The sequence below is a fragment of the Schistocerca serialis genome, chromosome 1 (genome assembly GCF_023864345.2).
Source record: "Schistocerca serialis cubense isolate TAMUIC-IGC-003099 chromosome 1, iqSchSeri2.2, whole genome shotgun sequence".
Classification (NCBI taxonomy): domain Eukaryota; kingdom Metazoa; phylum Arthropoda; class Insecta; order Orthoptera; family Acrididae; genus Schistocerca; species Schistocerca serialis.
The window spans coordinates 1,047,579,808-1,047,594,925 of NC_064638.1; the positions used below are offsets into that span (position 1 = coordinate 1,047,579,808).

General features: G+C 44.7%; 1 protein-coding gene across 1 annotated transcript in view; it reads right to left on the minus strand.

Annotated features, from left to right (window-relative positions):
* The window catches only part of LOC126414895 (uncharacterized), a 347,263-nt gene that overhangs the window by 207,028 nt on the left and 125,117 nt on the right, over nt 1-15,118 (minus strand). The window contains exon 2 of the mRNA XM_050083387.1: nt 9,841-9,969. Coding sequence (XP_049939344.1) covers nt 9,841-9,966 — 126 coding nt within the window. The 5' untranslated portion in view covers nt 9,967-9,969. The remainder of the gene's footprint in view (nt 1-9,840; nt 9,970-15,118) is intronic.

Genomic DNA, 15,118 nt, shown 5'->3' on the forward strand with positions numbered 1-15,118 from the left:
ATCGTGCCACCCTTTTCATAGATAGCAAAGTGTAATGTTCCGTTTTTCGAGCGACCTACAATAAACCAATCTATAGAGTATAAGAGGGTTACTATGAGGTCCTGTGGGGTTTCCTCTATCCAGCAATCTGAATTGTTTTGCAGCTGCCCAGTCACTTATTTCATTATTAGGAAGACAACTACACCAAATCGGACACCGTCAAGTCGAGAATCTAAGTTTGATATTTCACTGTACGCCATTTCATTTGATACTAACAACCTTCCTCCGCTTCACAAGGATAGCATTAAGTACCTGCGGCCAGATGCCTAGTCTGGCGTAGCTGCGATTTTGTTTACAGGACACTGCATAGGGTTATGGTAAAAACGCAGATTGCCGACCGTTGTGGCCGAGCGGTTCTAGGCGCTTTAGTCCGGAACCGCGCTGCTGCTACGGTCGCAGGTTCGAATCCTGCCTCGGGCATGGATGTGCATGATGTCCTTAGGGTAGTTAGGTTAAAGTAGTTCTAAGTCTAGGGTACTGATGACCTTAGACGTTAAGTCCCTTGGTGCTTAGAGCCATTAAAATACAGATTACAACATCAAGTAACTGAAGATCAACACTTTCAGATAACTTAAACGATATAAGCGGCACGCGACAGTTAACAGGGTGCTCCAATGTTACCTGTTCCGTATTTAATTGGCGTTTGCAGTGACATCTCGTGGCAAAAATGGTATCTGCTAGCTATCTCCACCCAGCGTCAGTTCGGCCAGAGAATGGCCACACGCTGGCCGTCCGGCTGCAGTGTCAGTCCATTGTCAGCTAAATTTTCTGTGTGAACGTTTTCCGCATTTCCCATTGTAGGAGAGGCTTTCAATTAGTAATGAAACACCTTTCTTCCCGGCCAGTTTCGGTTGAAAAATTCTGAATTTGTCATGGGACATCGTGGAATGTCCCACATCAGTCCCTACAGTTTCATAGTTCCAGCATGTGATGGCGCTTTGCGTAGCCTTCAAAATGGAGTCTGTAATGGGCCTGCGCTCCAAGCAGAGAGCTGTGACTGAGTTTCTTTTAGTGTGTCGTTGGGCAGGGGGTCTGTCATCATCGCAACAAGGTCGTGAAAACCTGCCCGATCTCTCGCGTGCCGGCACGCTGTGACTCTTGCATCGCTGGGACGGGTGGACACACTCGTTCGATGCGATATTGCAGTGCCTGTGCTGGCCAGAAGTACGATGCAATGTTCCTTCGGATACCAATGCGTGTCCAAAGGAACATTGTATCCTACTTCTCCACAACAGAGGTACTGCAATATCGTGTTTATCCGCCGACATCGGGCAAGCGTCTTTCAATCAAAATGTCTCCCCTGTATGGTATAATGGTTCTCTATTTGCGAAACCATTAACACCCGCCAACCTAATTTTTAGATGCCGTAGATTAATGAATATTGCCGGCCGCGGTGGCCGTGCGGTCCTGCCGCTGCAGTCCGGAACCGCGGGACTGTTACGGTCGCAGGTTCGTATCCTGCCTCAGGCGTGGATGTGTGTGATGTCCTTAGGTTAGTTAGGTTTAAGTAGTTCTAAGTTCTAGGGGACTTATGACCTAATATGTTGAGTCCCATAGTGCTCAGAGCCATTTGAGCCATTAATGAATATTTTTTTACGTAATGTCTCATATTTTTCACTCTATTCAAATTTGGTTTCATTTTGATATCTAGGTACGTCGATATTTTGAGATGTTGAAATCGATATATTATCTAGTGTGAATATCTTTGTAGTTATTGTTATCTTTGAGTCTGGCTTATGACTTTTGGCGCGGAAGCGTACAGAGTAGTCAAGTTTTTGTGTTGAATATGAACAGTCTTGACTTTGTGTTGGAAATGAAAACATGAGTTTGACTTGTGGACAATGAAAAATGTTGTGAGTTTTATTAAGTGCAGTAACGGCTGCGAAATTGTATAATGAAGTAATGTGTTGAACATGTGAAAGTGTAAGAAGTTTAATAAATGTAAATTTTTGTGAAAATCTGTCTTCGTAAGTTCTTAAAGACGGCTTAATTAACATCCGAGTGCCTTTCGCACCAACAGCGATAGTCACGTCACCTAGACAAAAATTTTAATTACGAGCCAAAGCCAGAGCGAGATCGTCGTTGGATTGTAAATACAAGATATCTGATATTATTGTTAAATTTCTTCAGTGACTGTAATCAATTGATGTACCAATACCTGCCACATGAAAGATCTTCTAGTTGCGCAATAAAAAGATCATACTTCGAGTGCGCGACGCGATAAATTTTTGAACCAATTAACTGTTAATGGAGGTATTGTTATAATGGGAATACACATAATGGATGGTGCGAGTACAGGTTGTAGACACATGGTTGATAACATATAGAAGTTTGGGTCTGGTCGTGAATCATGCTCGGATAGCCTAATGGTAATGCGATCAATAGCGATAAGCGGGAAATCCGGGTTCGAGTTCCGGTCCGGCACAATTTTTCGTTGTTGTCATTTCATTATACAGCTGATGGTTGTCCATATTTCATGTACTCTCGTGCGAGGTGATAGACGTATCACAGTCAAACATCTCGGCGCTCAACTGGACGTCTGAGAAATATGCACACCTGAAAGGAGCTCACAAAACTTCATTCAACTGTTCTTCCCCATGCACCGTACAGCACGGATCTCGCACCCTCCGACTTCCAACTGTTTGACCCAGTGAAATATGCACTCAGCGGAGAGCAGCACGTGGATGATGTGGAGGTTACTGGTGCAGAAAGGGGTTGGCCCCGACGTCGACCACTAGTGAGGTATCACACAGACATACAAGTTCTCCCAGTACGGCGGCGTAACGCTGACGCACTCAACAGAGATTATGTTGGAAAAAAGTGTTTTGGAACCAAAAGAGCGGGGAAAATATCGTGTATTTGGATCTTGAACTAAACCAGCTTGCTTTCAGAAAAAAAAACGTTGCATTACTTTTTGAATGCCTCCCGTAACATCGCTATGAAGCACTCTCTCTCTAGCAACATTTGTAGGATGCACTCTCCGCCATAAAATATTGGTATGAAGTACCCTCTATCACGCAACATCTGTACAAAACACCCTCTACCACACAACATCGGTTCAAAGCAGTCTCCGCCACACAACAGTGGTATGAAGCAACCCCTACAACACAACATTGGTACGAAGCACCTCATGCCACATAAAGTCGCATGACTGCAGGACCACGCTGAGCGAACCGTCACGATTCGAAGGCGTTCTTCCATTCACATGTAGACGGAAATGATATCGTTTCCGCAGCGAAGGCGGCCTTTAGTAATTCGTTATACTTAAGCCAATTAGCAGGAAATGTTATAAATTGAATACACATAACTTCCTCCTAAATCAGTCTACTCATTAGCAAAAACAGTAGGCTTATCAAAATCCCTACAGCTATTCTTGAGACTATCCCGAACATACCAACAGAACCGCCATGGGGAACTTTATTTTAAATATGTATAGAAAATTTCGCATATACACTGACGAAAAAAAAATCTCAACACTCAAAAATAATTGATGAGGAGTAATGACATTTTTGGAACAAATTTGTATTGGTAACATATTTAGATGATTAACATTGCATGTTCACAGGTTAATTGTAGCGAGAGATAAGTGACTGCAAGTGTGAAACGCTGGTACATTAATAAACAGTGTAACCGCCAGAATGTTGAATGCAAGCATGCAAACGTACATGCATTGTGTGTGCAGGTGCCGGATGTCAATTTGTGGGATGGGCCTTCTTGGCTATTGCATTTGGTCGGTCAATACAGGGACAATTAATGCTGTTTATGGATGAGGCTAGAGTTGTCGTCCGATGGTGTCCCGCACATGTGCTCGATTGGAGACAGACCTACTAATCGAGCAGACCAAGGCAAAATGTCGACACCTTGCAGAGCATGCTGGATTACAACAGCACTAAGTACGTGAGCGTTATCCTGTTGGAAAACTCCCCCTGGAATTCTGTTCATGAATGGCAGCACAAAAGGTCGAATCACCAGAATGACGTACAAATTGCCGTCGAATTGCGTGGCTTAACCACGAGAGTGCTCCTGCTGTCAGACAAAATCGCACCCCAGACCATTACTCCAGATGTAGCTCCAGTGTGTCTAGCATGCAGACAGGTAGGTTGCAGGCCCTCAGCTGGCCTCCGTCTAACCAACACACCGCCATCACTGGCACCGAGGCACAACCAGCTTTCATCGGAAAACGCTACAGACCTCCACCCTGCTCTCCAATGAGCTCTCGATTGACAACACTGAAGTCGCAAATGGCGGTGCTTTGGTGCCAGTGGAATGCACGGTAGAGGGGTCTGTATTATAGCTGTCCTTGAAATTATCTACATGTAACAGTTCGTTGTGCCACTGTGGTGCCAGATGATGCTCATATTGCTGCTACAGATGCGGTACGATGCGCCAGAGCCATACGCCGGACACGGTAGTGACACGTGGCCGTCGGCGGCCGGTCTTCTTGCCACCGTACATTCTCGTGACCTCCGTTTCCGGCTACAGTGTACACTGGCTACGTTCCTGCCAAGTTTTTCTGCAGTATCGCAGAAGGAACATCCAGCTTCTCGTAGCCCTATTATATGACCTAGTTCAAACTCTGTGAGCTGTTGATAACGACGTCTTTGTCGCCTAGAGGCATTCTCGACTGTTAATCAGCTCACCACGTCTAATCTCAAAGGTAAGTAACACTCACGATCGTTACAGTGTGTCTCTAAAGCAAACCTGATTTGCAGCCTCATATTGGCGCTAGTAACGTCGTTCTTATGCAACTGACGCGAAATTTCATTTGTGTCGCGTTACTCGTGGGTGATGTTTCAATTTTTTTCTGTCAGTGTATTTATTTTCTGCTGAAGAAACATCGCACATGATGCCGTAGTAAAAGATGTATAAGGTTTCTCGCTTCAAACACCTCATTTTTTATTTATTTCATTACAAGTAACACCAGGAAACAATATTTAGAACGAAAATCTTTATGAATTTATGGTAACATGCCTCTGAATCGGGAAGTGCTCAGAGTACATTTGAGGAGTCAACATAAAGCTATCTTCTGCACTTTAAAACCGTAACGCGATTTACAACAGGATGAAAACAGTGAAATAGTCGTTATGACTTATGCAAGTGGTGATCCGCAAATTGTAAGTGTTTAATTGACGACGTAGTGACGTAGATGCTGAGTGAACAAAAAAATTATTAGCAGTTCACATCACACATGTCGTCATCAGCTGTTATAAACCGTCAGCCCAGAATACTTAACAATACTACGTAGTCACTAATAGAACATAATATGAGAATTTCTGTGATGGTCATAATCCACCACAGCTGTGATAAACACATTATGCCAATCCTAAACTGTAAACAATGGGGCTCATAACAAACCACACCCATTATTGTAGTCAAGGGCCAAATAAGCATATGCTCAGCAGAACAAGGACCAAATGAGCATGTACTCTGCACAGTGCTCGTGCGTCAAGGGCAGCTACAGTACGCTCGTGAAATGCCTATATACCTTATGTGAACTTGATGAGTGCGACGATCTTCTACCACTGTTCGCTATTATTGTTTGATCTGCTGGAGTGCTGCTGATTTAAGGCACGTTCCGCTGCATGCGGAATACATTTGAGTCTCTCTTAAAGTCCATACACTGGCAATTCGATTGGTACTAAACTTTTTTCGGTGACGTAGATTTCAAGTAGACTATAGCTGAAGTTTCCCCAGAGTGAAACACACTTAACGACCACAGGCATGGGAGGGGGTGGGGGGGGGTCTGGATTAGCGTTTGTTGAAGCAGACAGTATTCGTCCGGCATCACCACATGCTATGCACTGACAGTACTCTCACCAGCGACTGCTTCACCAGTTGTTTTCCAACAACGCTCTTCGACAAGTGACCAGAAATGATCATCATTTCGCCGCATCACACGCGTCGCTCCTTTTAACAGTATATCCATTCATCTTTCATGTTTCCAGCTATAAATTAGTAGATTTTAGTTGACTTGCAACTCTGACGTAGGAGCTGCCTAATAGACAATGGAACTCAATGTTGGGTATTCATAGAAACGTTTCATCTCAGGAATACATTCATAGAAAGTGTCTTTTGATGTCATGAGTAAACGCTTTTGTAGCACCACTAGTTGGCCGAAGCAAATATGATTTATGGTCATGTAAAATTGTGTTATTGTTGATTCTTCTTTTTCTTCTCCTTCTTGAATTTGAAGTATAGGCTAATAAGTCCATACTTCAAAGTCTTCTTCCGAGCACCTGCAAAGACATGCGCTCTTCTCGGTTCGGCAAAGAACGATCTCGGACTAAGGAGGTCAGGAATCTACAGAGTATCTTAACGGCGCGGCAAAGGCTACATTGGAGCGGCAACGTGCGCATTATGTGAAATATGCGTCGAACATGATCCCCACACTCACCTTTCGCAGCTTAGTAACTCAGCCACAGCTCAGCATTGTATTTCCACAGGACAATCTAAGGATTATTCTGGCATGGAAATCTTGACCTCAACGACATCCTTCTGGGATTCAGTTATTAAGGAATCGGTGGAAATACGTTTGGTGGAAGATGATATTAATCGTGATTGCGGATTTCAACTGGATAACGCCTGGGATCCGGCGACTACATTAATTTCTCCCGAGAGAAAATACCTTATAACTAAAGACAAGTCTAGCGACAATTAATTTTGTTAATGTTGATATCTGCACTTCAAGTCTGTGTCCGCGCATTCCGACAGAGAGCACTCATGTAGTCACCATTACGCATGCGCCTGCGTGCCACAGATGGAGCAATATTCGCAGAGGGGGCGGAATTCGTCAGAGGTCGAACATGTAGCGTCTGCCTTCAGGTATGCGTCTTCGCGCCGAAATTTGGTGTAAAATTAGCACTGTGAACTAGCAATCTCCAGTGTAAAACACTCACCTGAGGATGGCTGAATGGTTGTCAGCCGAAATATCGTGACAAGAAGTCGACGTAATCCGACTGCAATCCCGAAACTTCATTGATTTGTTTTGTTTGTTAGCAGGTAAAGGCGCTGTACACCCACTGAAATCCCCTCGCCACGGTAACATAACGTAGTACGCTGCTAGAACAGTCAAATCAAAACAGTGCAACCCATCCCCACTTTATTAGGGGGTTAAATTAATTTCATATTTTATTTTTCTGCTCTGACAGTACGCTACGGTTCTGTGGCGATAGGATTTCAAAGTGTACTAGTACTGAACTCACTCACTCACTCACTGGCCATACCGGACTCGAGAGTCCATTACCGCAGCAACGTATTTTCGCCATCCGTCCCTGTCTTGGGCTATTTCCTTCCATTCACCTTCAATACGTAGGCTCCTCAAATCAGCCTTCACATTATCCTCTCATCCACGCCTCGGTCTCCCCACAGGACGTTTTCCCTCTAAGTGCCATACCAGTACTCTGCGCGCTGCCCTGTCCTCATCCGTTCGAGCTACGTGACCCGCCCATCGCAGCCTACGCGATTTAATAATACTATGTCAGGGCTTGAATAGAGTTCGTGAACCTCTTCGTTATGCAGTTTTCGCCCTCTCCGCTAATGTCATCCGTTTTTGCTCTGAAAATTTTCATCAATTTTTTTTCAAATACTCGAAACGGCTTTTCATTTTGCACAGTGAGAGACCAAGTCTCACTCCCATACAGCATAACTGGTAGAATAATAGTTTTGTATATTCTAATCTTTAAATTTCTAGACAATATCCATGATGAAAGTAATCTATTCAGTGAGAAGTAGCACGCATTTCCCGCCCGTAATCTCTTCTTCAGTTCGGATTCAATCTCATTTCTCGAAGTTATGTCCACGCCTAGATACTTAAATGTGTTCACTTTTTCCAACAGCATGTCTCGAACTCTTAACATTTTCTGATCTACATCTGTTGGCATACTAGTAGTAACCAGGTATTTAGTTTTGCCTTCACTTTTCCTTAGACCTACATCTTCACTAGCCTTGATTAACGCATGAACACAAAGAAAAATTGATCACATAACAATTTTTTAGGCTGATACTAAAAGCTTTATGAGTGCCCCCTGCAGTTGTTGATGATTTTACCCTCCTCGTTACAACCTTTTTGCTGGTCTGAGAAATTTCATTTCTGATGCTTTCAATTGCTTAAGATCTTGTATTACCATTACCCAACATTCCGCTCCATACAAGGTGAAAATTGCTTTTCTTTGTACAGTTATCCTCTATATAAAAGCTATTTCGCAGCGAAGGTACTTGGACTTTTACACTTGCTCCAGTGTGTTATCGTAACACAGAACTGCGTGGGTGGTCTGATAAGTCTGGTAAAAAAAGAAAGAAAAAATATTTGTTTCGAAAACAACTCGCCTTACTTCTCGGCATTGACCATGGACTCTTTTGAGGGATATACACTTCGTCCAGCGATCCTCAAGCTTTGTCATTCCATCGCAAAAACAGAGTTTGTCAAACACTGTAAAATACTCGTTGACGGCAACTATCACTTCCTCATTTAAAGAAAATTTCTTCTTAGGAAGCCGAAGTGTCAGGTTAGGGAACAGGAAGAAGCCACCTGGGGCTAGGTCTGGTGAATAGGGTGAATGAGTTACCAACGCGCCCGCATCTCGTGGTCGTGCGGTAGCGTTCTCGCTTCCCACGCCCGGGTTCCCGGGTTCGATTCCCGGCGGGGTCAGGGATTTTCTCTGCCTCGTGATGGCTGGGTGTTGTGTGCTGTCCTTAGGTTAGTTAGGTTTAAGTAGTTCTAAGTTCTAGGGGACTTATGACCACAGCAGTTGAGTCCCATAGTGCTCAGAGCCATTTGAACCATTTGAGTTACCAACGCAAAGCCCAGTTCACGCAATTTCGGCTTTGTTGTAGCAGATATATGGAATGGTGCATTATTCTGGTGAAAGAGCATTTTTTTGAGTGCCAATCTTCGTCTTTTTTCAGCCAACACAAGTTTCAAATGATCCAACAATGAAGCACAATACGGTCGAGTTATGATTCTGCCATTGTCCAAGCAATCTATGAGGATTATTTCTTAGGGATCACAAAGAAACAGTGGCCATCACCTTACCAGCCAAAATAATGGTCTTTTGTCATTACTTTAACTGCAGTTTTGATTCCAGGTGTGTAATGGTGGATGCAGGTTTCATCAACAATCACAAATTGACGTAAAAAGTGTTGCGGACTGCGATTAAACATCGCCAGACATTGTGCTGAAATGTTGTGCCAGATGTTCTTTTGCTCGACTGTAAGCAACGGCAGCACCCATCTAGCACACAGCTTCTGCACAGCCAACTCTCCGTGCAGGATATCATACACTCGCTCAGTTGAGATGCCTACAGTCTCAGCAATCTCACGAATTATTATTCGGCGTTCTTGTATTACCATGTCATGGATTTTGTCAGTGGTATCCTTTGTGGTGACTACAGTTGGACGGCCAGAGCGCGCTTCGTCATCGGTGGTTATCTGACCACGATTAAATTCATTAATCCAAAAGTAAATGGTCTTAGTGATGGTACAGAGTCCTCGTAAACCTCATCCACTTTTGATTTGTGCGTCAGTACAACCCTTCAAATGAAAATGTTTAATAAAAGCACGAAACTTCGTTTTCTACATTTTTCAGTCGCATTTGACACACTGATCAATTCAGACGGCTGTCAATAATTAATTGTACTGTGTACATTGTTGAAATTCCTTGTACGATTCATAGATAATCCAGCTTATCAAGCACGAAGGCGCGACAATACTGTTCTATTCTTTGCCGGAAGGTTACCGGACTTATCAGAGAACCCTCGTACGCTGGCTTTAGTCGTTGACGTGTACAGACAGTGCGGTGCTGACCAGCGCGACTTGTCCCTGCAGGGAGTCGGGGCCACGCCTCCCCACCAGCAGCGCAGCCGTCGCGCCCACGATGCGCCCCAAGGCCCGCGCTGCCCGCTGCAGCACCGTCACAGACTTCACGCCCATTCTCTGGAACAAAGAGTAGTACACAGTGAAATAAATATTACATTTTTGATAATTTTGCAGAAATTAACACTACTGGCCATTAAAATTGCTACACCAAGAAGAAATGCAGATGATAAACGGGTATTCATTGGACAAATATATTATACTAGAACTGGCATGTGATTACATTTTCACGCAATTTGGGTGTATAGATCCTGAGAGTTCAGTACCCAGAAAAACCACCTCTGCCCGTAATAACGGCCTTGATACGCCTGGGCATTGAGTCAAACATAGCTTGGATGGCGTGTACACGTACAGTTGCCCATGCAGCTTCAACACGATACCACAGTTCATCAAGAGCAGTGACTGGCGTATTGTGACGAGCCACCATTGACCAGACGTTTTCAATTGGTGAGAGATCTGGAGAATGTGCTGGCCAGGGCAGCAGTCGAACATTTTCTGTATCCAGAAAGGCCCGTACAGGACCTGAGACATGCGGTCGTGCATTATCCTGCTGAAATATAGGGTTTCGCAGGGATCGAATGAAGGGTAGAGCCACGGGTCGTAACACATCTGAAATGAAACGCCCGCTGTCAAAGGGCCGTCAATGGAGGTGACCGAGACGTGTAACCAATGGCACCCCATACCATCATGCCGGGTGATACGCCAGTATGGCGATGACGAATATACGCTTCCAATGTGCGTTCACCGCGATGTCGCCAAACACAGATGCGACCATCATGATGCTGTCAACAGAACCTGGATTCATCCGAAAAAATGACGTTTTGCCATTCGTGCTCCCAGGTTCGTCCTTGAGTATACCATCACAGGCGCTCCTGTCTGTGATGCAGTGTCAAGGGTAACCGCAGCCATTGTCTCCTAGCTGTTAGCCGGCCGAAGTGGCCGTGCGGTTAAAGGCGCTGCAGTCTGGAACCGCAAGACCGCTACGGTCGCAGGTTCGAATCCTGCCTCGGGCATGGATGTTTGTGATGTCCTTAGGTTAGTTAGGTTTAACTAGTTCTAAGTTCTAGGGGACTAATGACCTCAGCAGTTGAGTCCCATAGTGCTCAGAGCCATTCTCCTAGCTGATAGTCCGTGCTGCTGCAAACGTCGTCGAACTGTTCGTGCAGATGGTTATTGTCTTGCACACGTCCCCATCTGTTGACTCAGGGATCGAGACGTGGCTGCAGGATCCGTTACAGCCATGCGGATAAGATGCCTGTCATCTCGACTGCTAGTGATACGAGGCCGTTGGGATCCAGCACGGCGTTCCGTATTACCCTCCTGGACCCACCGATTCTATATTCTGCTAACAGTCATTGGATCTCGACCAACGCGAGCAGCAATGTCGCGATACGATAAACCGCAATCGCGATAGGCTACAATCCGACCTTTATCAAATTCGGAAACGTGATGGTACGCATTTCTCCTCCTTATACGAGGCATCACAACAACGTTTCACCAGGCAACGCCGGTCAACTGTTGTCTGTGTATGAGAAATCGGTTGGAAACTTTTCTTGCGTCAACACGTTGTAGGTGTCGCCACCGGCGCCAACCTTGTGTGAATGCTCTGAAAAGCTAATCATTTGCATATCACAGCATCTTCTTCCTGTCGGTTAAATTTTGCGTCTGTAGCACGTCATCTTCGTGGTGTAGCAATTTTAAAGGCCAGTAGTGTATTATTTTCAGAATAAAAAAATTTATTTATTTATTTAATGAAACAATTCATTGCAAACATTTTTGAATAAAAAATAATTTGACAGCTAATAAATAATTGAACTTACCATTCTAAAAAAGACTCTGCAAATTGTTCACTGTGTACCATGTGCAATACATGGTGAAACAGTTATGACTTTTTTTCATTGTTAATAACTGAATAGCGTAGATCACACATAAAACGTTAATATATGGGGTGTTCATTTTAACTGAAGACATTGAAACATCTCGAATACTACACATCGGATCAAAAATAGTTTCAATTCCAATTTTTTTGCCTCGGAGTGAGACATCCAATGATACCACACTCGAACCCCACCCCACCCTGTGCGTGGTTGGGGGGAGGGGGAAGGTCAACTTGAAATCTTCAGTAGGAACCACAGTTTCTTATTGCAGATTGCGATTCTACAGCAAAATCTACATACGTTTTGCCTGAAGCATTTTCTTTGTTCCGCCACAGATGGCGCTGGAATCGGAGCAATAGGAACGGCTACACAATCGTAATTTTCGACACGCTACTCAGTGGCCCCTTAATATCGAATGGTGCGTGCGACCCCACCACCACTGAGCCATGCCGGCTCGTATCGATTGATCGATTGGGTCGGCATGGTGTGATCTTTGGGCTCGGCCGTTTGACGTGGCTTTTGGCCGCGACGGGCGTGTGGCGCTAGAAAGAGCCGGAGAGCCGCGCGGCGCGTGAGAATCGGAGGGGAGCGTGGTTGAGCAGGCCGGGATACGACGCAGAGGTTGTGGCGTGTCTGACACGTTTGCAAGATCGAACCTGGCTTGCAGTGTGGGAACTGGACTCGCCCACATTACCCGAATCGAGTCGTGCGGCTCTGATTTGGATCTGTAAAGGATTTTATAAATGATTTGGTGAGAATTGCTTGTCATGTTTTTGGTGCGCATATTATACTGATCCTTGCTTCCCAAGTATCGGCACCATGACTGGAAACTGTTGTCTTGCCAACCAAAAGGTCCCTTCTATTTAGTGCTGTTTAAGTAAACAAATGTTATTGTGCTTGGTTAAAGGTTTATCTGGATTTTGTGATGTGATACAGTCCGAGTAGGCGAGGTGTATTAATTGGTACTATTGCTGTTCGGAGTGACGGACGGCATAAGCCAGTATGGTGAAAGTGTAATACTTTTCCTGGTACAGTGAACCGTGTGGACGTTGTTATAGTTCGTTCAAATCACAGGCATAATATTGAATCTGTACGTTTTGTGTTATCTAACTGCATTACTTGTTCACTCGTAAACTGTGAAATGGTAGCCTTACTTGACTGTTTAAGTTTATCAGTATCCTGTTAAGGGGTAATTTAAATGAGCTCCCCAGTTTCAGTGAGCTTATGTTAACCTACTAGTGTCGTTTAAATTTCTAAACTGACTTGGTATTATGCTATTCACCCTCGTCTTTTAAGGTTACGTCAAGGGCATTAGTTATTGATTCACCCTTGACTATTTTGTTTCAATGTTCGTGAAATAGGCTGTTATTTTATACATCTTAGTTATTTTACGTTTGAGGAATTAATGTTTGCCGCTTTCTCTCCTCCCCCCCCCCCCCCCCCACCCCTTTTCTCTGAAATTGTATTGTAGCACGGGCTCTAAGACCTTTTTTTCCAGTGTATTATAGTGTACTGCGTGCGGCACCCTGTCCAGCTCGCCCGCTTGCTGTGGGTTCTGGGTTTAGCCGCCTCTGGTCTGGGTCCAGTGCCGCCGCCCCCCCCCCCCCCCTTCTGCTACTCGAATTTGCCCGTGCCTATGTGACGTCACCTGTTTTGAAAATGTGTCACGAAGGCGTGTATCTGTTGGTATTTTCTTTCGTGTTAAAAAAATCTTGTGATATCCATTATTGGTTAAACTTTATCTCATTATTGTAGTCTCCTTTTGGGAGCTTTACTGTGTATAGAATTTAATTGGCTCTGAGCACTATGGGACTTAACAGCTGTGGTCATCAGTCCCCTAGAACTTAGAACTACTTAAACCTAACTAACCTAAGGACATCACACACATCCATGCCCGAGGCAGGATTCGAACCTGCGACCGTAGCAGTCGCGCGGTTCCGGACTGCGCGCCTAGAACCGCGAGACCACCGCGGCCGGCAGAATTTAATTAACTTGCAATTCACTTAATGCTTGGTTAAAGATTAATGTTGTTGTTTGATTAGGGCGGTTGCCCGTGCTTGTAAGGATTTTGAATTTTAAAGACAAAATTTTATTTGGCCAAAGAAAAGTTAATAAAAGTGTTGTTGTTATAAACTGTGAATGTTGCTTATGTGACCCGGCCCTCCCGCTCAACATAAATTGGCTGATTAGGGTGGATTAACCACCACAACCATGCTGCGAGGGTAGGACAGATCAGTATCTCATAAATTCTAATTGTAAACGCCATTCACAACGTTGTATTCCTCCGGCATATCGAACAGGGGTCTGCTCGACGAGCTACTGTGGCCGTGGCTCGAGGCAAACGCTACTCTACTTTTCCAGTTAGATAAGAGCTCAAACGTAGTACCACCAACTGCAGTACACTTAGTGATCTACTTTTCAAATGACCGTGCAAAGGACAGAAGCACATCTGCGGGAATGTCAGCAGAGGCGTCTCTGATGCGATCGACCATGCCTTCACGGCCTGTTGACAGTTGATGGTAAATCTTATCTTTTAAATATCCCTACAGAAAGAAATCTGGCGACGTCAAATCTGGCGACCTAGCGGAGCAATTAATAGGGCCACCTCGGCCGATATACCGTGCTTCATTTGCGTAATGCGCTGGGCAACCGTCATGCTGAAACTACTACGTTGTCGAACGTCGAGGGCAACATCCTGCAGTAGTACCTGTAGTTTGTGTTCCAAAAACATTCGATATTTGCGTGCACTCAACGCGCCGTCGATAAAATATGGACCACTAATTTTGTTCCCCATGACGAAACACCATACGTTAACCGACCAAGGACGTTGATGGTCAACTTGTCGTAACCAGTGGGGATTGTCTACGCTCCAGTAATGCATATTATGCCGGCTAACGATACCATGTCTTGTGAATGTAGACTTATCGGAAAATAGGACCTCGCAAGGAACGTGGGAATCGACTGCATTTTTTGACATGCCCGTTCACAAAACACTTCCCGGTTATGGAAATCGGTGCCATGAAGTTCTTCATGCGGTGACACGTGGTATGGATCATACTTTCGACGACACAGTATTATGACGGACATACCGGAATCGCGGTGTAATTGCCGGACGCTTATCCATTGGTTGCGGTGCTCCGCCACTACTACAGCTATTTCATTAGCTTCTCATGCAACACCTTTGCATCGTTTCCTTTTGATGATCTGTATGCTATCATCAGACACAAAGGCGTTCAGAACCTCGTAAAAAAACGAACGAGAGCGAGCTTTCTCTGGAAAACGCTCGGCGTACAAGGCAACAGCAACCTCAACATTTCTCCTACGTTCTCCGT